The sequence below is a fragment of the Rhinolophus sinicus genome, chromosome 17 (assembly GCF_057876585.1).
Source record: "Rhinolophus sinicus isolate RSI-liver-muscle chromosome 17, RSI-T2T, whole genome shotgun sequence".
Taxonomy (NCBI): Eukaryota; Metazoa; Chordata; class Mammalia; order Chiroptera; family Rhinolophidae; genus Rhinolophus; species Rhinolophus sinicus.
The window spans coordinates 37,864,018-37,888,068 of record NC_142517.1 but is presented as its reverse complement, the minus strand read 5'-3'; the positions used below and the strand labels follow the sequence as shown (position 1 = coordinate 37,888,068).

The 24,051-nt window shown below is 39.0% G+C and overlaps 1 protein-coding gene across 9 annotated transcripts in view; it reads left to right on the top strand.

Moving 5' to 3' along the window:
• Positions 1-24,051, top strand: part of TNIK (TRAF2 and NCK interacting kinase) — a 363,868-nt gene that overhangs the window by 237,432 nt on the left and 102,385 nt on the right. For all 9 annotated transcript variants that reach the window (XM_019735248.3, XM_019735239.3, XM_074327892.2 and 6 more), the window contains 5 exons: positions 2,424-2,534; positions 5,873-5,963; positions 7,794-7,924; positions 19,046-19,100; positions 21,113-21,191. In XM_019735248.3, the coding sequence (XP_019590807.2) occupies positions 2,424-2,534; positions 5,873-5,963; positions 7,794-7,924; positions 19,046-19,100; positions 21,113-21,191 (467 nt within the window). The remainder of the gene's footprint in view (positions 1-2,423; positions 2,535-5,872; positions 5,964-7,793; positions 7,925-19,045; positions 19,101-21,112; positions 21,192-24,051) is intronic.

Sequence of the window (24,051 nt, the reverse complement as noted above, 5' to 3'; positions counted from 1 at the left end):
TTTGTTGTTATAGCTAAGAAACCATTGCCAAACCCGAAGTCCTGAAGATTTACTCTGTGTTCTCCCCTACTAGTTTAATGGCATTCACTCTTATATTTAGGTCTTTGATCCCTTTTGAGATAATTTTTTTGTATAGGGTGTGAGGTAAGGATTCAACATTATTCTTTTACATGTGGATATCCAGTTGTCCTAGCACCATTTGTAGAAGAGACTGTCATATTATTTTATCTGTAGTATGTTTTTCTAAAAGATAAGAACTGTTTTGTTTTGTTTTTACATAACTACAGTACCATTATCACACTTAAAAAAGTATTAACCACATTTCCTTAGTATCATCAACCTGTAGATTGTTTCAAAATTTTTAACAGCTTTCAAAAAAACTGGTATCCAGATAAGTTGCATCCATTGCAATTTGTTGATGTATCACTTGTTATTGTCTTAAATTCTGTAGATTTCCTCTCCATCTCTTTTTTTCTTTCCTGTAAGTTATTTGTTGAACTAAATGATTCATTTGAACTGCGGGTTTTGTTCATTGTATCCCCATGATGTAGCATGTTCCTCAGTCCTCTGAATTTCCTATAAATTGGTAGTTGGAAGTTTCCATCAGATTCAAGTTTTGGAGATTTTTTTGTTTTGTTTTCTTTGTGTCAAGACTACTCCTTAGGTGATGTGTTATGCTAATCAAAAGGCAAATCAGAGCTGGTTATTTCTTATTTTTTTATGTTAACAGCCATTGATGATCAGTGCCTAAATCCATTAGTTTATTAGAGGTTGTGAAATAGTGATATTCTAATTCTATTATGTCTTACTCATTTATTAGATGGAATACCTGCTTTTTATGAAGAGAAGCTTTATCTTTTTTATTACTTACCCAGTGATAAAACTTGTACAAGAAAGGTAGTATAATTTCTTGATTTCCCTGTTTTATGTAACAGTTCTCAAAATAATAAGTTACTTCTTCACTTTCTTCAATCAGTGCCAGTTACATTCTTTCTGAGGGGTGTGTTGATTAATGCTTTTAGTTAAGTATACTTAATGTGTTTCAAGATGTTGCAGTTATTATTCTTATTGATGCTTAAATTATAGCATCTTTGACCAGTCTCTTAAAGTTGACTCCTGAGTCATTTCTAACGTGATTTTATAGTCTTTGATAGCTTCCTGGCTATCATACTTGTATATGATAACTTTACAACTCTTACTGGAATTGTGGTCCTTGTGAAATTTCCTTATGAAAGCTCTTGATGGGTCTCTATATTTCCACTGGCACTCTGAAGAAGATGGGAGACTTTCCCTACCCTGTGTGAAATCATAAGAAGACAAATTAGAACAGCCACTGGAAACTCATTCATAAAACTAATTTTATGAGTTTTTATTGTTTCAATTAGGTATACAGAAAAAAAAATACAGAAAAAAATTCTGCTGAAGATTTTGCAGCCTGGTGAGGTATCTTTTAGGACCTGGTGACATGGTGCTGATGTTAGGAGTGTACATTTGGACAAAACAAAACCAAAATTATTAATGTCATTTCATTATGGCCCCACATTAGTTCTCTTTCTAGTGCCGAGTCAGAGATTGATCGGTAATTATTCTGGATTCTTTTTTATATAATTACAAAAAGATATAACTACACAGTAAGATGACTTTTGTTGAAGGCTTTTTGAAGAAGAGGGGAAAGTATGTAAATGGATGTGTTTCTCTAAACCTAGCAAATGAATGTAAAAGCAGATAGATTGCTTTTCCTCTTTTAGTCTGCTTGTCTGTTAAGTAAGGGAGGTGTTTATTTTCTGCCTATTTTATAAAGCTGCTGAGTACTGTAATGAGTTTATATTTATAGAGAACTTGGAGCTTTGGGGATGAAAGGTGCTAAATTAGGACTTATTGTTTATTGAATTTATTTGATGTGTCCAAACTCCTGGGAACATTTGCTGAATTTAATTAAAAACAGATAGTCCTCACTCTGACAGCTTACAGTGCCACTTGCAAACCAATAACTTTCACAGTGTGCACTTCTATTGTCCTAACTTGGGACTGTCTAGACAACCATGGCTCTTTCAGACAGGGGAATGATCTTACTTTTGTAGGAAAAATGAGTTCGACTGCTGGACAAAAACACAGGGATAGTCTCAACGGTATCTGAACCAACTAGCTTCCCTCGTTTTTTAAAATATTAGAATATGGAGATTTTCCTTAATTTCCAACTATAATTTTCAGGTTAGAAATTTAATAATAGTTTTCTTTTCTATCATTTTGGGAAGAAATGAATATAAAAGTTTATGTTTTATATATTGTATGATGATCACTTTTTCTTTGTAGGAATGTCATTCCAAAGCAGCCAACTGGAATATTTTAATGCATTCTTAACTCAACCCAGTGGAAGCAGAAAAGTGTAATTATAATAATGGCATGTTTGCTTCCTTTGCCAGTTGGTGATGGAATTTTGTGGCGCTGGCTCTGTCACTGACCTGATCAAGAACACGAAAGGTAACACATTGAAAGAGGAGTGGATCGCGTATATCTGCAGGGAGATCTTACGAGTAAGTAACAACACAGGATATCTTTGGAGGTGTTGAACTTTATGCTAATCTTCCGTTGAAACTCATCAACATTTTGGAAACCTCTTTAAAGCTTTAGTCTAACAGCGATGGTGGTAGTGGTAGTTTGTTGTGGTCTGCTCTAATGGAAGTGAGCGCACTTCTGAGTAGGCCATGTGCAGTCTCATTTGAGTTAATGCTGGATGATTCCTTTTGACAAAGGGTTCATTTCCAGTGGTGTTTCCAATTGGAAATCTGACTTTAGATCATACAGATTGTTTCAGCGATATTTTGAGCATTCATTCAAGTTTTTCGTTTGTGAAAGTTGTAACTGATTTAAGGATTGTGTGACTTTAGTCATTTCAGTTCATAGAATCTAGTCTAACTAATTATACCTTTTTAAAAATATTTGAAATTTAATCACTGAAACCAATCAAAATAACTGGACGAGACTGCCTGTTTGCCCAGTTTTGCCCACAAATCCCACAATCAGGCAATCTGGGCAATAGTGTCATATTTGCTAAGCTCAGTTCAGGGAGGTAATTGGTCATATTTTAGTTCACTCAGACTAGTTTAATTATCTCTTGTTACTAATGTGGAGGCTCTTTATGTCCATTGAGCCTTCTTACTAGATCTATTTGACAGTCATTATTCATTTATAACCGCTGCCTTCTTAATTTAAGGAAACAGAAGTTAAAACTATTTTCTCAATGTTTCCAAGGTATACCTTTGAGAGATAGATTGTGTGCTATCGATGGATGCATGGGTGGAAGTTAAAAAAGAAGGAAACCATTAAAATGATGTTGATTCATTAAATTCAAACCACATTAGGCAAAAAAAAAAAAAAAAAAAATAGAAAATGGTATTTTTATATGATTTTATAATAGTGTAAAACTCACATGCTTAGAAATAAATTTACAGAAAGGTATGAATAACTTCTTCACGGGGAACTACAAAATATTACTGAGAGCAATTAAAGAAGACCTTACTAAAGGGAAGTGTATACCATTTCGCAGATTAGAATACTCATTATTATAAAGATGTTATTTTCCCCCAATTTAATCCATGGGTTCATTGAACTCCCTAACCAAAATTCCCCCAAGTATATCTGTGAAGAATGACAAGCTGATTTTTAAAATATTGCATAGAAATGCAAAGGACCAAAAATAGCCCAGGTAGTCTTGAAGAACAATGCTGAAGGATTTATGCTGCCAGTTATCATGACTTATTATAAAGCTACTAAGTAATTAGGACAGAGTAGAATTGTCATAAGAATAGGGAAATGCCAACAAACCAGAATCGAGAGTTCTGAAACAGACCAACTTTATATATACACCTGATTTATGACAAAGGAAATGCTGCAGTGCCGGGGGAAGGATGCTCTTATCGGTAAAGACCAATTGAATAGCTGTATGAAAATGTGAAACTTGACATATTCATATGAAGCTATACATAAAAATTATTTCCAGCTAGATTATAGTTATAAATGTGAAAGACATAAAAATAAAGCTCTTCAGAGAAAACATAGGCTATATTAATATAATACCTCCGTGGCTTTGGAGTAGGCAAAAATATTTCTCAAACAGAACACAAAATAAAATTGAAGGGGGAAACAAGGAGGAACAGCTATTGATCGCCTTCAGATCTGACATTTATCTCCAAGTATTGATGTGCCGTTGTGTAAACTTAATTTGAATTCCTGACTTAAAATTTTACTTATTCAGAGAAAGCATGATGGATTGATTAGTTGGCCATCCTGGTCAGGATGGGTCACCATCCCAGGTCACCTGGGCTGGTTCTGCATGATACGCCTTTCTGCACTTCTGGGTAACCCTGTGTGATCTCCGGGGTTCTAAAAGCAGCAGGAAGATTTTACCCCATGAGTATTTCTCCATACCTGCTTTTAAGCATTTTGAAAGCACTGTTTTCTTCCTTCTTCCAATACATTCATTCTCCCAAATGATACTGGCATTTGAGATAAAGTGACTCGTTGGAAGGGATATTTGATCACAAGAAGTTTCAGAAATGACCCTGTATGTATCATATTATCTCGTTAAATACAGCCTTTGGCTCACTTATATGCTTTGGTAGATGCTTCCAACCACTTTGGTGGTGAAAGAGGGAATGGGATCTTCAGTCCTTTTGAGGATTCCTGGGGTGTTAATATGCTATGAAAGTCATACATTTTAATCTGCTTGATGCCTACCTTGAGTCTAATTGACTAGATAAGAAAGGTAACTTTTTAAGACCCGAACCCCAGTGCCTCAACTGTCCTGTCACGTGGTTTAGGTTTACTGATATCTTAAACGTACACATGGATCTTTTTGGGCATTCTCATGCCGAATTTTTTCAACAAGGGAATTCAGATATTTAGTTTTGTTTCTTTTCATGTCAGCATCTCTCATACCATGATTTTGTTGTTATGGAGAAAAATAAAAGTACATAAAATCATAAATAATAAAATAACAATACTTAGGTATTTAATCCCTTCAATTAGCAAGTGTCAGCATAACATAGTTTGCTTCAAGACTCCAATTTCAGATTCTTTGGGGATATATTTTATCAGAAAAACATGAGACTACCTTAGAGCAAGGTTGTAAGTTTTAGAACTCACGCCACAGAGTCAAAATCAGACAGAGTAATTCATGGAGAAATGGAAAACAATCAGTTTTGGATGTCACTGAATAATTATTTCATATAATGAACACAATAACAAATACCATACAGCACTAAAAGTGACAGTGATGAATGCCACCAAAGGAAATGAAAATTGTTGCTTTCCTTTTTTAATGTGAGCTAACGCCAATGGGAAATTTCTTGGCTGTTCTGAGAAATATTTTATTGTGTTTAATTAAATTTGTATAACAGAAGGTGACTTTTCACTTTTAAATTGATTATCAAATTCAAATATGGCCCCTCAAAAGTGGAGGATTCAGTTAAATCAAGTTAGTTTTCTGTACATAGACTCTGTAGATGTTCCTGTTACAAACTAGAACAGGTGGTCAGTCCTCGCTTTTCACAGAACTGTTAGCGGAACTCATGCATGCCGGGAACCGTATCATCCCTTGTGTGGCTCCATGGTTCTTGAGATGGAAGCTGATATGCAAGCATTTGCTTTAGCACAGCACCATGCATTGCAAGGGGCCACTGCCATATTTCAGTTTGTATTGATCAATTGCCTATGGCTTAGAGTAGCACTGAGCGCATGAAAGATGTGAATTTAATAATGAAAGTATGTCTGGGTGAGTCTACATCTTTTTTGGACCATTAACACCTGAAAGAGTTTATTTGCATTTTGGCTTATGTTCCTAGTAACCCTTTTCAACTCTCTGTTATTTCAGGGGCTGAGTCACCTGCACCAGCATAAAGTGATTCATCGGGATATTAAAGGGCAAAATGTCTTGCTGACTGAAAATGCGGAAGTTAAACTAGGTAAGAACGGAATCCAGTGAGCCTAGGAATTGCAGGAATTGATAAAATTATTTCAACAGCTATTTGTTGTGTTTGTAAAAAATGTAAATTTGTCACTGTGGTTTTGGAGGTCATTATACTAAGAACAGAAAAGAAAATGTTTCTTTGTCTATTTCAGAAACATTTTCTGAAAGCACTTTGAGGAGTGGATTGATATACAATATGGTAATCCTTATGCTTTACCAGTGTGTAGAAATAGTTGAGTTTTGTTTTTTTAGCAGAGATTCTCCAGATTAGTGACTGACCTTGAAATATCCTACTATTTGTTTATATTGTTGCTGCTGTAACAGAACAATGATAACCCATTTTTTATTGAAAATATCTGCAGTTAGACATATTTAGAATAATGAATTCCTGCTATATTCCCATATGTTTTAAGTTATATTTCCTCAAGTTCATTATTGCCTAAGGCACCTGTACAAAATGAGTACCCGGTATTCTACTTTACATGCATACTGATTACCCCACTTTCAAAGGCCAGAGTTATCAGTGAGGGAATCCTTTTCTCTCTGTTGCTGTCCATTAGAGCCCTTCCCACAACAAATTTGGGATTGTCCAGATAAGGTAGAGAATCCCCACATGCATTTGTCTGCTTGATGTGTATGCGTAGGAGCATGAATTGACAAATATCTCATTGGATTCACAATATGTCTTCTAGAAAAAAATCATTGTCAATACGATTGTTTATTTTCAAAGAGCTTTAAATATATCCTATGTTTATATCCCAAACATTGACTCTTGCCTTTTTGTTAAAAATACATAATTTTCATTTTTTTTAATTTAGGGCCAAACTTTCCTCTCATGAATATTCCTTATAAAACAAAAGCATTATGTAGGGAAAGCAGTTATATATGTACTGATGAGATAAGCTATCCTCAGAATATTCACTCATTACTAATTAACAGTTATTATTGAAATAAAATTATATGTGAGGCCCTATACAAGACATTTTTACAAAGATGTCTTGTAAATATTACAGCAACTTAAATATTACAGCAACTCTATGTAGATATCGTCACTCTCATTTTACAGACCAGGAAACCAAAACTCAAGGAAACTGATTTACTAGCCCTAGGTCATATCACGGAAGTGGCAGAAATGGGATGCAAACTTAGGCAGTCCGACTCCAGAAACTTAGTTCTTACTCACCCTTATGGCAATCAAGCTTGCCTTTTATTGAACACCTATTTTTGGTCCCCATGGAGCCTTGATATAACCAAATACTACAACACTTCGTGATTTCGTCGTTGGCACACTTTATCCATTCATACATGCAATTTAAAAATACATATTCCTAATAACACAAAAGGAATAATCAGCTCAAGTGTCCATCAACAGATGACTGGATAAACAAAATGTGACACCTACATACAATGGAATATTATTCAGCCTTAAAAAGGAAGGAAATTCTGACATATGTTGCAACATGGATTAACCTTGAAGACATTATGTTGAGTGAAGTAAGCCATTCACAACAAGACAAATACTGTATGATTCCACTTATAAGAGGTAACTGTAGTAGTGAGATTCATAGAGACAGAAAGTAGGATGATGCTTGCCAGGGGGTAGTTCTTATCTAATGGGTACAGAATTTAAATTAGGGAAAATGAAGAAGTTCTGGAGTTGGATGGTGGTGATGGTTTCACAACAATGTGAATGTACTTAATTCCACAGCTCTATATACTTTAAAATGGTAAATTTTATGTTATGTATGTTTTTATAAAAAGTACACATTTATTTAATCACCATGTAAAAATCATGGACTTTATTCATTTGCCTTCTCTTGAATAGTGGACTTCGGAGTCAGTGCCCAGCTTGATCGAACAGTAGGCCGGAGGAACACTTTCATTGGAACACCCTACTGGATGGCGCCAGAAGTTATTGCCTGTGACGAAAACCCAGATGCCACATATGATTTCAAGGTATGACTTCTTACTTCTTCATTATTTTTCAAAACTATGCCTAAAATCTCACTCTGAGTCTTTTAGAGAATTCTCATGTAGCTTTGGGCTTATGATTTCTGTAATCGAAAAGGAGAACTGAAAAATATTGTTTGAATTTAAAATTATAAGCCATGCAAGTGAGAATCTTGAATGAAGTCAGCCATCATATCTGATTGCCTTTTTATTAAAAAAAAAAAAGTTTATACCATTTTCTATATTTTTAAAATTTCCTCTTCTAATTAGAAAACAGATTTCTATTTTGCTTGCTTATAGTTTAGATGTTTGGCAAAGCATATATTCTGAGAGCTTTTTATGTTAAAAGAAACCAAGATATGAATTTATTGGGTCATCTTTTTGTGATTAAAAATAATTAAACTTACTCATTTCTGCATTGCTCACAGTTTAATTTTGGAGTTTATTTTCAGTGAAAGAGAACCAAATGGTTATGTTGGTAGCTACTTTATGATGTTTCTTCTAGCCTGTCATGGTGTTTCATAGAAACTTGATTTGTGACTTGTGACTTGGTACCATAAACTGGTACTTTATTAATAAATTCAAAGCAATCTTTAAGTATAGAGGTGAAAGTTGTCCCTTTTTCCAAGAAGCCCTCTTCTTTTCCTTTCTGCTAGCCAATAATCAGAAATAATTTTGGATTAATGTCCTATTGATAGCTGCAGTGTCATGCGATATTGCTGTCATGAATTGTGGTTAAAAGTCAAGACATTAAAATTAGGGGCAGATGGAATGAAGACACTGAGTTTTCAGACTGTGCAATAGGTGGAAAGACATCCCGTGGTCTTTGTGTGGATTTCAGGACAACCTTGGGCAAAACCTGATACTACCTGGGCTGGTTGCACTGTGCATGGACTTTTTTCCAAAGGACTCTAGTGATCATCTCGAAATACTTATTTTCCAGATGAGAAAGTAAAGCGCAAGGCTTTTACAAGTGCACAGCCAGTTAGTGATCTTCTCCAAGTTTGGGCTTGAACCCAGATCTCCTAACTCTCTGTTCAGAGCTCTTCCCAATATATCACCCTGCTCTTCTGTGATGTTCTCCTACATAAATCTCCCATTTACCAACAAAATAGCCTCTACAGAGTATATTTGGAGAATTCTTCTTTCAAATAAAATTTTAGTTCTCCATATATAGGGTTATTATTGAAATCAGGTCACAAAGATGCAAACATTGCAGTGTCTTCGGGGCCCAGTGACCTAAGGCATTGACACAATCATTGGTCTCTTTGGAGAAATGTAAGCTTGAAGGTCTGAAAACACAATCATCTCCTGTAAATTCCTTCTTCTTTCAAAGTTAGTCACTGTCATAACCTAACAATAATCTGCATGAAAATAGCTGCCAAGTTGAAACTGAATGTCCTGCCAAAATAAATGTTGTTTATTTAAACTGCTAATGATAAGCACATTTAAATATTTTAATTTGCAAATCCATTCAGAGGAGCCACTATAAAATATATGTCTCGGATCAGATCTGTGTATCAGAATAAGCAATTCTTCAAACTATAGTTATACTTAACAAGTGCTAACTCGTCTACATCTGGGCCACAGATATTTTATAATGTACTGTGGAGAATCAGAGTGTTTCAAACTTTTACCCTTAGCTTAGCCTTTCAACTGGCTTGGCTATATTTTGACTGGCTGTGGTGTAAATGGACTATTGCTCTGTGGCATAAAATAAATTCCTGTGATTTAGTTGTTTACAGTAAAGTTAGTAGAAGAGACCTTCTTCCCATCAAGCCAAAGCTTGGATAAACTGATATCTTGGTCCTCTTTCCTCAGATTATGTCTATGGAATGTAGTTTGGGATCAGTGAAAAATTCTGAGCCCAGTGCATAACTCTCGGTGTGGACAAAGCCTAGTATATGAGTAACCACAGGGGGCGTCATGACACACAGGATGATTTCAGAGGTGCTTGAAGGTTCACGTAACTATAAAAGTCTCCTGAGGCATTAATAAATTGAAGATTAATTTCTGTGCCTTTTATTAAAAAAATAAAGAATCCTGATGAGAGTAAAGATTCAACTGTATTAGTCATTTAGACCTTAGTGTGAATTAGTTTATCAGGATTATCATGAGTATAGGTTGTACAGAGGAGCAAGAGGTCATGACAAGAGTATGAGTTTCACGGATCAGTTGTCATGGATAAAACAAAGAACATGAAAAAAGGGTAAAAATAAGGAAAAAAACAGGCCAAAGGAAGGTTTGGGGTTCCTTCAAGATTCATTTCAACTACTTCACTATTTTACCATGGACCAGAAGCTATTCTTTAAATAGTTTTTCTACCTCTTTCTTGACACCAGATCTTATTCTTTCCTCTGTTCACTATTCTTCATATGGTTTGTCACCAGGAGGCACTTTGACAATACTTTGACTTTCAAAGCCATTTATTCATTCACTCAGTGTGTATTTGTTGAATAGCCACTATGTGTAAGAAATGAGCCAAGCTGTATCTGTATGTACAGTTTTTGACTAGAAAGTTCATATATGACTCCATCAAAGTTCAGGGGTTTGGTCATGTGTAAACGTTTGCTAGTTCATTTGGCCCAGCTGTGTATCTCAGCTTCAGAAAATAATGTCTTTGCTTGGGATCTCCTGGGCTACAGATACTTTCAGCCTAGAAGGCATGTTTAAAGTAAAAGATGACTTGAAAGCCACCGGCCTTTGTTTGATTCTCCACCACAAAAGCCCGTCCATTAAAATAAAGACAGAATGCAAAAGAGAAGCGTATAGTTTGCTTTTATTATTTGACTTGTTCTATGATTTATTATTTATTGATTATTATGTATCATTTGAGTTGTCTGAGATGTCTCTCAAGACGTCTATAAATTTTTCTAAAAACTATAGTAATTCAGTAAAATAAGGGCCTCTGTAGGCAAGTAGTCTGAAGAGCTCGTGCTTTTTATTGCAATGTGATTTTGTCTGAAATCTACCGGGCGCAGTAGTGACTGAAAATAACCTCTATCCTGAGGAGGAGTGCCAGAATCTCATTTGCCTGGTATGTTCTCTTTCCCCTAAAGGCCCTTCCTTTCTTGTTTTCAGAAATTCTGTCAAAACACTTCAAAAGGAAAGGTTTCATTTTCCTGATAAGTATGTGGGGCAATAATGAAAGCTTTCTCATTTAATAATAAGCATTCAAAAGATTTGAAATTAATAAAACTGTTCAAAATTCCGAGGCTGTTTAAATTGTTATTTTTTAAACTTGAATTTCATTTCAGTTGAATAGGATTTGTCAAGTATTTTATATCCCTGTATATTTATTGCTTGAACAGAACCACTCATTAAAGAAAGTTATTTGTGGCCAAAAGCCCATCAATAGGGAAATGATCCAATAAAGATGAACATATCTGTCCAGTGGAATAGGATAGAGCCATTTCACCAATGAGGTCGCATCCATATTGAAGTTTGGCAGATCCCATGAGACAGTGTTAGGTGCCAAGAACAACTCACAGCTTAGCACACATGACATAGTCTTATTCTCCCCCGCCCCATGGATGTATGACACGTGGGTGGAGAACTTCACATGTGTATTTTATGTATTTTTCTGTCCTCTTTTCTTTTTTATGCCCCATAAACTGGCCTTGGTGTTTTTTTGTATTAAATTGGTAAAATAAGAGAAGTACAATGATATGACATGTCCTATAAACCCCCATCTTGTGGCCAAACCTGTGCTCATGTTGTCTCTTATTCGCCTGTACTCTGTTTATGAGACTTTGCACACAGGTGCTGTGGCTCACCTTCAGACATAGTTGTCTCCTTCAGGATTTGGGTAACTGTTGTACTCTGGCTTTAGAGCCAGTAATCATTCTTCTGTATTACAGGTAATTGGCATTATGTAGGCAGGATGAAAAGAGCTACTCCAGGTAAGAGGCTTAGCTGGAGATGAAGGGAACAATCTGACCAGTCAGGGAGTCACCGCGATGCATGCAGGGTGTCACATGAGAAGACAGTAGTCAGATTGCAGAATGAGATTTACACTAGCAAACCAGGCCTGGCCTCTGTCTACTGAGATGTAAACCAAGGTCCTAGCCCTATTTCAAAAGAAGGGAAGGATGATACAGACACCATGTTATTATCGGAAACTGCTCTGAAAGATATTTCTTGTGGCTCTATGTTCACACCCGCCTGAATGATTCCTTAGGCAGACACACCAGCACATCCTCCAGGCTACATGCTGATTCCCAGGTGAAGAGAATAGACTATTCTTTTAACATTTTCCCTTCAGTCACATAACAAATGTAGATGAACAAGGGACTAAAGATTTCCTCCCTCAGTTTGTTTTATGTGTGAAATGGATTATTAATAACTACATGTGCTTGAATATCCTCAGTGACCCTGAACTCGCCACGTTGGTTCTGTTTATACATAATGTAGTATATAAGTATATGACATAATAAATAAGAGTGAGGCTTTTGAAGTTGGAGAGGGCTAGTTCACAATGTAGACTTTGACTCCTGTTCATTATATTACCTCAGGGAAGTTATTATTTAATTTTTCTGAGCCTCTATAAAATGGGAATAATAAGTTGTCTATTGTGAGGTTATATTAAAGTAAAGTGAGCTAACATATATAAAGGAATTACTTCAGTGCCTAACAATTGGTAAGTACCTCATATATGATAGTTAACAGTTATCCTATGTGTGTCATATGTAATATTATGTTTCATAAGAAGGTACTGCTATTTGGGGCCATTTTTTTACCTTAAAAAGCCAGCAATATCATATGATTCAAACCACATATTTGTATTACACACCTCTAATTATCTGCTTATGTTGAGCCAGAATTTTCTTCTCTATAACTTGTTTCTCTAGATTAAGGTACCACACACAATACATGCAACTTCATCCAGCTGGAACATTTCCCAAAAGAGAATAACAAATGAGTTACACAATAAAAGACTCTTTTCTGGTCTGTGAAACCATTATACTGGTTGTGCCCATTATTAACCTCTTGTTTGTTAAGTCTGGACTACCTTGCTACCCTCCACCTTGAGACTAATGGGTCTAGGACTCGGCTATCCCCACGTCTTCTGGCCGTCTGGCTTCTTACAAGGCTCTGCCAGTAGGGGGAGACTGCAGACTGCAAGGCGGGAGGAGGAAGGACACACCCTTTTTATGTTTGCTTCCTGTAAACTTCCTGTGTATGCCTACATCAGCCCACCTAATTCTGAGTACCATTAAGTACCAGAGCTCCTTGCCACCTTACCTGACTCCGGTGTGCTGGCTGAACTGCCACTCAGTGACAACTGGTTCTCAGAGTCTGTCTGCACCAGTATTTGTTAAATACTCACTACCCTGTTTCCCTGAAAATAAGACCTGGCCAATTTACAATCAGCTCTAATGCGTCTTTTGAAGCAAAAATTAATATAAGACCAGGTCTTATATTATATAGTCTTATAGTCTTATATTATATTAGACCTGGTCTTATAGTATAGTAAAATAAGACTGGATATTATATTATATCATATCATATTATATTATTACATAAGACCCGCTCTTATAGTAAAATAAGACTGGGTCTTATATTAATGTTTGCTCCAAAAGATGCATTAGAGCTGATTGTCCAGCTAGGTCTTATTTTGGGGGAAACACAATAGGTGTGCTGCACTGTGTTATGCCCTTTGCACATATCTTACCGAATTCTCTCTCATATTAACCTTGCAAGATAGGTGTTCTTTTCACATTATACGTGAGAAAATGGACTCAGAGAAGTGGCTTGTCCAGGTCACCAAGCTAGTGGTGTCTGAGCTGAGAGTCAAACCTGTGTCTACCTGGCTGCATGAGCTCTTTCTTTCTTTCTTTCTTTCTTTCTTTCTTTCTTTCTTTCTTTCTTTCTTTCTTTCTTTCTTTTAAAAATTTTATTGGGGAATACTGGGGAACATTGTGTTTTTCCAGGGCCCATCAGCTCCAAGTCGTTGTCCTTCAATCTAGTTGTAGAGGGTGCAGCTCAGTTCCAAGTCCAGTCGCTGTTTTCAATCTTCAGTTGCAGGGAGCGCAGCCCACCATCCCATGCAGGAATTGAACTGGCAACCTTGTTGAGAGCTTGTGCTCTAACCAACTGAGCCACCCAGCCGACCTGCACGAGCTCTTTCTGCCTCCCCGTGCACTGTGGGGCTCTTCTTCTGTGCCACACTGCCTCTGTTTCCTTGTGTGGTTGGTTCAGCCATCTGAAAGTGTTCTTTTCTTCATGTGTTGGGCAGCCTAGCCCCAGAAGTACTGTTCTCTTATTGTATTCAAGTTACCTGCATACCAGATGGTCCCCCACCAACCAGAAGTTGTGTGCTTGCCTCCGCCTCATCAGCGGCACTAGAATTTGTCTCTGTTCTGTTTGTAGTGCACACAGGACTAGGCTATTAATCATGCAACAGAGCAGGCGGCATAGCACCTCTGGAATAATGAATTAGCGAGCTCTTGCCCAAATGAGTCACACCACGGCCACGAAGGAAACTTATCTCTCCCTGACTCTCATCTTGTTCCTCTCTCTTCCCTTTCTCGTCTCCTGTGATATGTTTTGCCAGTTGTAATTGGAACATTTTCTCCCTTATTTAAGTTCTGAAGTGTCTTTGGGACTCGCTAATGCATCCAAAGGCTTAAACAAGACCCGTCAAGGACGTTTATTGCTTTCCAGCATGGGCAGTTAAGCATAGCTTACAAGTAGCTCTGGGTATATATGGCCAGGAATATGAATGTTCCTTTTGGAAAACAGAACCCCAGCAAAAAAAAATGATGCTAGTGATACTGTCAAATGGAGATTTCAAGAAGAAGCAATGTCTGCCCTGTCATGTGACAGAGGATGCACAGGCATTGGCATAATGTGACCTTTGGTTTGAAGGAGTTGTTTGGGGGGTTTGGGGAAAGCTGCCTAAGAGATGTTACGAACTAAATAAAGGAAACCTCTCTTTTCACTGACCTTTCCTGCTTCCTATGGGAGAAATCCAGGATCACTTCACGGGGACCTCTCCATTTCCCTACTATCAAAATATGCTTCCTCAAATCATTGCTGTATACATGTTATCAGTAAAAAATGCTCTGGCTGTACTTAAGTTTCTTAAGTCAGCAGAAGTCTAGATATAGGCAGTTCAGGGCTGGTGTGGTGACTCATTGATGGCTTTAAATCCCAGGCCCCTACCTTTCTGCTGACTTACTGCCTCATGCTTGCAAGATGGATGCTATAGCTCTAGATATCCTGTTTTTATTCAAGGCACTAAGAAGTGGGGAAGAGGTGTCAAGACACCAGCTGTATTTGTTACTTATTTCAGGAAAAGCAAAAGATCCTCAGAAGCTCCCAGAAGATGTTTGCCTGTGTCTCATTGGCCGTAACTGTGCCATATTCTTAACCGTCATCCTCTGCTGTAGGGCAGTCTGGACAAACAAGTTTAGCTTTCCTATACTATGAAACGGAGACAGCAAGGGAAATGGGGATTGAAAATGTCTGTTGGGTTAGCCAATAAACAATATCTGTCACAACCAAATAGAGAGAAATCATAGAAGACTAAATTGGGCAGCCAAAGGCAGTTTCACTTAATAGAAGAGAAAGAAATTAATATTGTTGAGCCCACGGTGTGCTATATTTTGTGCTAGGCAATATGCCTGCATATATACATTGCCTTAGTTACTTCCACTGTTCAGTTGAGAAAGCTAAACTCTGGGCAATAGTCTGCATGTAGTTAAATTAGGAACCTGGATTTGAATCCAGGACTATCTGACTTAAAAGACTAATCACACTGCCTCTAGGAAATTGAGGCCCATTTCTCAGCATTGGCTTTTGGGGTGCTTCACTGAGGTTACATAGAGACAAAGTAAGGATCTATCTGGAGCAATTATTTTATGGGCACCAGATAAGTAAAAATTTAAAAAAAAAAAAAAAAAGATGAGTAGTCAGGTCCTTCTGTTGTGATAACAGTTAAAATAGAACTGGCCTGGGAGGCAGGACACCCACCTCTGTTTAAAACCTTGTGCTGAGTTGCTCTGTGATCTCGGGTAAGTCATTTCTACTCATCTGCGAAATAAAAGGTAGGACTAGATGGTTTACAAGGAGTCTAATAGCCTTACAACACTTATGTTTTGCTCCTATCTCTCATGTGTCTTTCATTTGTTCATTCATTGAACAAATATTGATTAAGTGTGCCAGGCACTGTGCCAGGTATTTGGAATATACCTGTCAACAAAACAAAGATGCCTGCCCTCATGGAACTCATGCGTGTGTGTGTGTGTGTGTGTGTGTGTGTGTGTGTGTGTGTGTTGATGGCTGGGGGTGCAAACAATAAACACAAAACATAATAAGTTAGTGATAAGTAAATTACACAGTTGTTAAAAGGGTCAGTTCTCTGGGGGACAAAAGTGGAAAAGGGGGAGGGGGACTGGCAGTGCTCTGGGAGAGGCTCCGTGGTCCTCACTGACAACAAGGCAATGACTTTGTGCAGGGGAGGGAGTCCGTCATCATGACTGGGGTTGTGCTGTGGGCAGAGGGAGTAGCTAGAGCAATAACCCAAAGGCAGAAGTTGGCCTGAGTTTTCTGATCATTTTCTTCCCCCATCTGAGGACCAGCCTGGAACCCTCTCACCCTAGAGCCATCATTTCCTTTCAAATGCATTGGCTTTCAAGCGGCCTGAAGCTTCCTGGACTTGAAGGGCATTTAAATTTGACCCCGTGGGGCAGCTGGGACATAGAGCCAGTCTACCCCCTTGATATTTGCAGCTCATTTCACACTACAAAAACACTCGATTCCTAGGGATACTGGAAAAATCATGGTACTGGAGATACTGGAATCTTATCACAATAGCACAACCCACCATCTCCAGACTATTCTTGCTGTGTTTCCTGTTTAATGCTCCCTGCACAGTGAGTGAGTGACTCAGTGTTTACGTCATGTTCCCAAATGGTTGTCTGTGTCAATCAACCATAAAGCCCAGGTACAAGAGAGCTGTGTTTTTATCTTTACCAGTTACTGCTCCTAAGCCAACCTGTGATAGGTTGACTGGACCTTCCTATTAGCTCCCTATTGGCTCCGGAAGGATTCTCACTAAGCAAGACCAGCAGGCTGCAGGAAAACTCAGTTTAACTTGCTGGGCTGTGCAAACCGTGTGTGTGTGTGTGTGTGTGTGTGTGTGTGTGTGTGTGTTTTCAATGACAACTGTGAATATATCTTGAACTATAACAAAGAGAAAAGGCAAGAGTTGCCTTCCTGTATTGTGTTCCATGCAAAGAAGTTACTCGGAATCAGAGCACAGTGGTACTATGCAGGTACATTGTTATCGCCAATTGAGCTGAGAACTTATAACATTTATGTGAACAGGTGGACTGGCTCACAAATTAAAGAATCTACCCTTGGTCTTAGTGTAGGTTTAGCATGTGCCCCAAAAACTTGCTTTAAGATAGATTGCACTTTAGGCAAGAGGTTAGACCCCCTCGGAAACCCCCTCCACATTGTAATGGCCTCTGTCCAAATACTGAGCAGGCCTGGGTGTCACTCACAGGATACTGAAAAGTTTAGTTTTAGAGAATGGCTCAGCATGGATTTCGTAGTAATCTTCTAGGTGCCTCTTCTTTTCATGTGGCCTTGACATTTGTTTGATGGGAATAGCAAGGAAACTTAACTCTGATCTCTGTCATCTGAGTGAGGTTATAGGTGAGAGTTTGGAATAAGGTACAAAATGCAGGATATATTTTAAGGGAAAGGAGGGTGAGAGTCTTCATGAAGATCATGTGCCATTGAATCAAATTGCACATTGTGATTTATTACCAATCTGTTGGGAAGCTGAAGCAGCAAGCATCTTTTTGGGGTTTCCTAACCTGGTTTGCCCCATCTTTTGAGTTGTTCCCTCCTGTACAATATTTAGAGACTACTGCGCCATAGACACAGGAGAAACATATTCTTAGAGATGGAGATTGCACAGGTTGAGGTTGAGGTGCTAGCCTAGAATGTTCTGATAAGAGCATCGGAGTTAGTCTGAGCATAAGGAAGAATATAAGGGTGTAGGACCTCTATTTACATATTACTCTACTTACAAGAAAGAAGACATTGTTCATTCATTCAACAAATACATCATACTCCTGCTTCTGTGCCCAGTTCTATTCTAAGCACCGGAGATACAGCAGTGAACACCACCACCCCAAAGTTCCCTGTCCTCATCTTATTTGGTTAAACCACATGAAATCGCCATTTTTCTAGGTTAAAAACAATTGACTGTAAATATGCATCTACTATATGAGCCAACCATCCCACTCCTAGGCATTTACTTAAAGAAAGAAAAAGAAAGCAAACGTCCATACAAAGACTTGTACATGAATGTTTGTAGCAGCTTTATTTGTAATAGCCCTGAATGGAAACCATCCAAATGTCCATCAACAAGTGAGTGAATAAACAAACTGTAGTATATACTTGCAAGGGGCACGACTCAGCAGTAAAAAGGAATGAAGTGCTGATACACTCGATCACATGGATGGACCTTAAATACATTATGCTAAGTGAAAGAAACCGGGTGACTTCATTTATATAAAACTTTAGAAGATGTAAATTAATCCACAGCGGCAGAAAGTAGGTCAGTGGTTGCCTTGGAACAAGAACTGGGGTTGGGGACAAGAACAGGGCAGGTGGGACTACAACGGGGGCAGAGACTACAACGGGGCAGGTGGGACATTTTAGGGGTGATAGACATATTTACTATCTTAATTGTAGTGATGGTTTCACAGGTGTATACAGGTATCAAACCTTTTCAAACTGTACTTGAAACGTGCAGTTAATTATATGACAGTTATAACTCGATAACTATGAAAAACAGTTGAAGAACAGAAATTTCATATGGTTCGATCAGTAGATAAATTTTAGTGATAAATTAATTTTTAAAACCTTATAGTCATTTTTCATACGTATATATTGAAAACGCACCACATATCAGGTACCATAAAAGGTACTGTCAATCAAAGCGAATGAGGCTGTTCCTGCTTTTAAGGTTAGTGGGAAAATAGGTTTGTAAAGAGACAACAGAATGGCTTTCCCACAGGCAGCTCTGAAGTAATTACTGGGTTTAACCAAGTTATGCTTTGCTGACTGCATTTATGAGGTGCCTGTGCCTTCCTTCTTTTTCAGAGTGACTTGTGGTCTTTGGGCATCACCGCTATTGAGATGGCAGAAGGTGCTCCCCGTAAGTACTTTCCTCTGGGTGAAATCTGTTGCTGGGTCTGCTCTGCAGGTGCTGAAGCTTCTTTGCCAGGAGCTACAGTAGCTTTACTTCTGCTACACCGAGCCCTGCGTGGATTTGAGCTGGCATACTTAGAAAGCAGAGTCAGCTTAAATCAACCAGGAATCCATTCATCTCAGAGTGATGTGAGGATCTTGTATTTATGAAGAAAGAAAAAAAAAGTAGGAAAGGGAAGCAAATTCTGGGGAGTCTTTTGTTTGTTTTGTTTGTTTGGGAGTTGTTTGTTTGTTTTACAAATTCAGTGTGTAATTTATTACCGAACTGTGCTTCTACCATAAAACTGGGACCAACCCACAAAGACAGTAAACTCCGTCTTAACCAAAATTCAGTTGATTTTCAGTGCATGGGTTACACGAACATTTGTACTCAACTGCTTTCACTCCTATTAAAACACTGATATTTAGGTTTTTAGGTTTCCGTATGTATTTTAAAGAGTGGCCAGGGCTCTGGCTTTTGAGATCTCCAGGCCTTTGAGATCTGGAATGCTTGGCACTGCAGAGTGCCTCTCCCAGCCCTGGGATGGCCATGAGCACGTGCCTCACAGTTTTCCATGCAAGAAACACAACTCATGGAGGACCTAGCTGCTGTGATGGCACTGAGGGCACAACACCCAAGGGCCACTCCCCATCAGTGACCGAGCATAACAGGGATATAAGGCAGACCCTTTCCTGGAGGATACAGGATGCTTTTGTAGACAACTTTCATTCTTCAGTTTTACTCCGTGGTTTCTTTAGACTGCAGGACAGTCTAGCACACTTGCACCTAACTTTTTCTCCCTCACCTTCACTGCAGTCAGACTTGCATAGCAATCTGATGACTCCAGCCTTCCCTGGCCCCCTCCCTATTTCCTTTGAGGCAGGAATTGCCCCCTCTCATGTTTCATACCACCGCGGTGTCTGCTTTTCAGAGGCCCCATATCTGTATGACGGGTTGTGATGCTCGTATGGCTTTTTCAACTTTAAATCATCATAGTTTTCTTATTTCTCACTCTAGCATTCGTAAAATTCATCTGTAGCGTGACTGATTTGGAGTCTTTGTTGACAAAATTCCTGTCATCCACAATGCTAATAGGCATTTATGAATCATAAAAATAATATTCCAATCTTTAAACCATATTATCATCCTTGCTGAGTCGTTGAAGCGGCTAAAGATAAGCATCTACCCACACAATGCTTTAGCTTTTAGGGAGAATATATTCTTATTCTAGGCACAAAGGAAAAGACACTCCCAGATGTTTGAAAAGAAAACTAGTGAAATATTTTGATTAAAATAAGAATCCTTGAATGCATTCACTGTAGATGATAATGTCATGTTTACAAGTTGAGGTATTTTTATAACTTTCCTGCCAGCCTCCATTTGCCTTAATCCTCTGGTCTTCCCGGGGCCAGGAAACAAATCAAAACAGAAAAACTCCTCTGAAACCTGAAAAGCCATTCAGGATATTTGGAAACACAGAGAAAAGGTGTCTGGTCTAGTGTATTATACTCCAAAAACCTATATAGATAACACTGCATTGGGATGAGTCTTCAACGTGTAAGAAAGAGACCGTGGATTATCAAATGGCTTTTATTTTATGACTTAAGTCTTTTACTAATTAAAAATAACTTACATTTCCAATGTAGTTGTTATCTTGATGTTGTTTACTTTGAATCTTAGATAGTTATTAATAACAAAGCAAAGGTCGTTGACCCGTTAACTTTGCTTCCTTAAATTTGAAGTAAAAGTAGAAGTGTTGACAAAACTTAGCTGAAATGTGTCGTGTTTTATAAGACTCCTGTAATTAGACACTAGCTCTCTTAAGTACTCACCAGACGGAAGCGTTGTGATCTTCTGATCTCCTCACTGGTCATGCGTGGAGCTGGAGCCATTTGGCAGCATTAGCTGCACAGCTAGGATGGGCTTGGCGTGTGTCTGGCCTCCTGACCGGAGCTGGCCTTTGTTTTGGTCTCTTGCAGCTCTCTGTGACATGCACCCCATGAGAGCCCTCTTCCTCATCCCCCGGAACCCGGCACCTCGGCTGAAATCTAAGAAGTGGTGAGTTTGGTCTTCAGTGTGTTACAGATCCAAGGGGAGGGTTTTCCTGTGATTCTTTTTTGGATTAACTCAAATACTTAGGTCCTGCTGACAGGATTAGACTATATACACTAAGACTTGGTGAGTATTTTCCATATATGTCATTCATCTTAAAATACATATTGAATACTATAGTAGTCACCGGTTATCTGTGGTTTCACATTCTGCAGTTTCAGTTACCTGTGGTCAACTGTTCCCCAAAACTTTTAAATTTCCCCAATTGACATTTTCACGGCTCAGTGATCCAGGATCACCCCAAGTAGATGATCCTCCTTCTGAAGTGTAGTGAGAGGGTCAGTAGTAGCCTAACACCACGTCGCAGTACCTACGTCACTCACCTCACTGCATCTCATGTAGGCATCTTAGCATCTCACATCATAAGAAGAGTGAATACATTACAGTAAGATATTTTGAGAGAGAGACCACATTCACATAACTTTTATTACAGTATATTGTTATAATTGTTCTATTTTATTGTTAGTTATCATTGTTAATCTCTTACTGTACCTAATTTATAAATTAAACTCTATCATGGGTATGCATGTATCGGAAAGAACATAGCATACATAGGGTTTTGTACTATCTGCAGTTTCAGGCATCCACTGGGGGTCTTGGAACATATCCCCTGTGGATAAGGGGGGCCGACTGTATTTGCACAGCAGGTCTTTATCCCCACACTTTGAAGATAGGGAGCTATTAGCTAAAATGGGTAGTGGAACCCAAGTAATAATAGGGAAGCTCTGTGATTTGTCACCCCAAGTAATATTATTTTCTGGCAGCACAGAACATCTTATCAGAGAGAGGGTGATAGTTCAGAGTCAGCCTGTTAGGTTTGCTCACTTTTCTTCTATTCCTTAAAACAATAATTCCCGATGTGCATACCTACCCCTGGTAGTATGTGAGATGATTTCATTGGATCTGTGCGTGAACATTTGTAATTTTGGGGTTTTCTATTGCTTTCTCTTTATGGCAGGTGATACTGGCCTCTTATTCTGGGCAGTGATATACTCTTCCCATTTAATAAACTTTTTCACATAAAAAAAGTGAGTTAATGTAAAGAAAAATACTAAGTGAATAGATAAAAGGGTATGGTGAAAATTATGTCAGTAGTGGATGGTTGCCTGAAATTTGGGAAACAGGGTTCTACAGGTTAGGCCAGAAGTTGGACTTTGACGTTTCTGTGTACTTACATCAGGGTCTTTGTGCCTTATCATTCTATGACAAAAAATCATTGCTCCCTCCTTTACCCCTGTGGATATGGTATGTGCTTCCTGATACATTCTTGAACCTCTGATGGCCCTCACACGGGGGCCAATTCCTGAACCACCTGTGACCTCCTATCCTTTTCTAGAGACCTATTCTGGGCAGTTAGAGCATGAAGGGATAAGACACTTCTGCCCCTTTCCATGGCACTTCATGATCAAGCGCTTGACTGGAGCCCCTCACCCACTGTTTCACCCTCCACTATACCAGGAACAGTCTTGATTAATACCAGTCATCTGGGAATGGCATAGCAACCCTGGTAGAACAAGAGAAAGGCACACTCCACTGAGAGAGGCTGTGAGACAGCCAGAAGAGACGGCAGCCTTGGAGTTGCCAAGGCCTGCGCAAGGAGAGTGAGAGTTGCTATTGGTAACAAGGAGGCAGCATTCCCTGTTCCTCCTCCTCCCTCCAGAGGGTCACTGTGGGGGGAGATGATCATTCTCTCCTCAGCAACAGCCTCCCATTGGGCACCAGCACAGCATGATTGCCGGGGTACCCAGAGGCCCTGCTTCCTCCTTCCTCTCTGGAACAGGCTCCTGGGGAGAGGAGTCAGCTGAGCTCTGCCCCTGGAACCATGAGTGGCACTCAAAGCTTTCTGCTAGGTTTCTGCTTGTCTTTCATGCCAAGTCTGTCCTGTGGGGCCTGCTGTATACAGTGGGCTCCATTTACCCTGTTGCCTTTTCTTCCTGAACTTCTGCTGGACACATGTTTCTAGCTTTCCCACAGGGGACAAATGGACCGTTCACATGTGTGTTTTGTTGGACCTGCCACACACCATGTTTCAGAAATATTTGTACTAATCGCCAACTTTTAAAAATCTGGTGATTGAACATAACATTTAGATGTCTGGCCTTTTGTACAGAGGTGCTGCACTGCTGCCTTTTAGGGTAAGAGATTGTCCTTCTGCCCCAGTCGCCACCTCTCCCCAGCTCAGAAGCTGCAGTCGGTTGGTCACCGCACTTGTCCTGTTTGCTCCTAACCCTGGGCTACACCGCCCTTTGTATGATCTGTCTGGCTTCTCAGAAAACTGACTGAACAGCCCGTGTACAATGGTTTCAATCTTCATTGACCCTGTTCCAGAAAGATAACTCTGTATGGACCTTGTTCGAGCAATGCAGACTTTTGGGAAAATGCAGTCTGACTTTTTTGCTTCAGACCTTTGACAACGAGAACTAATTTTAATAATGCTGCAGGATGCTGGTCAGTCCAGGAACAGGGAAGAGGCCATGCCAGCTTCATGACACCCAGTCTGCTTGCATGCCCTTCCCTGGCTCAGAAGGAAAGCCAGGTAGGGGCATGAGTCTCATGCTGCCTGACACGGGACGAGGAAATAAACTTGGCCGTTTGCAAATGAGTAGGGGAGACAAAAGCCCTAGGGAAGTACGCTTTCCCACCCAGAACCCAGCGTTTATCAGATGATTATACAGCCCCCAGCCACAGGACACTTGGTATGGCTCCCATTTTTCTGCAGAATTCCGGTTTGTAAGTGAAAATATTTAAGCATGTCAGAGTACAGTTGACCCTCAAACAACACAGGGGTTAGGGGGTGCCAATCCTC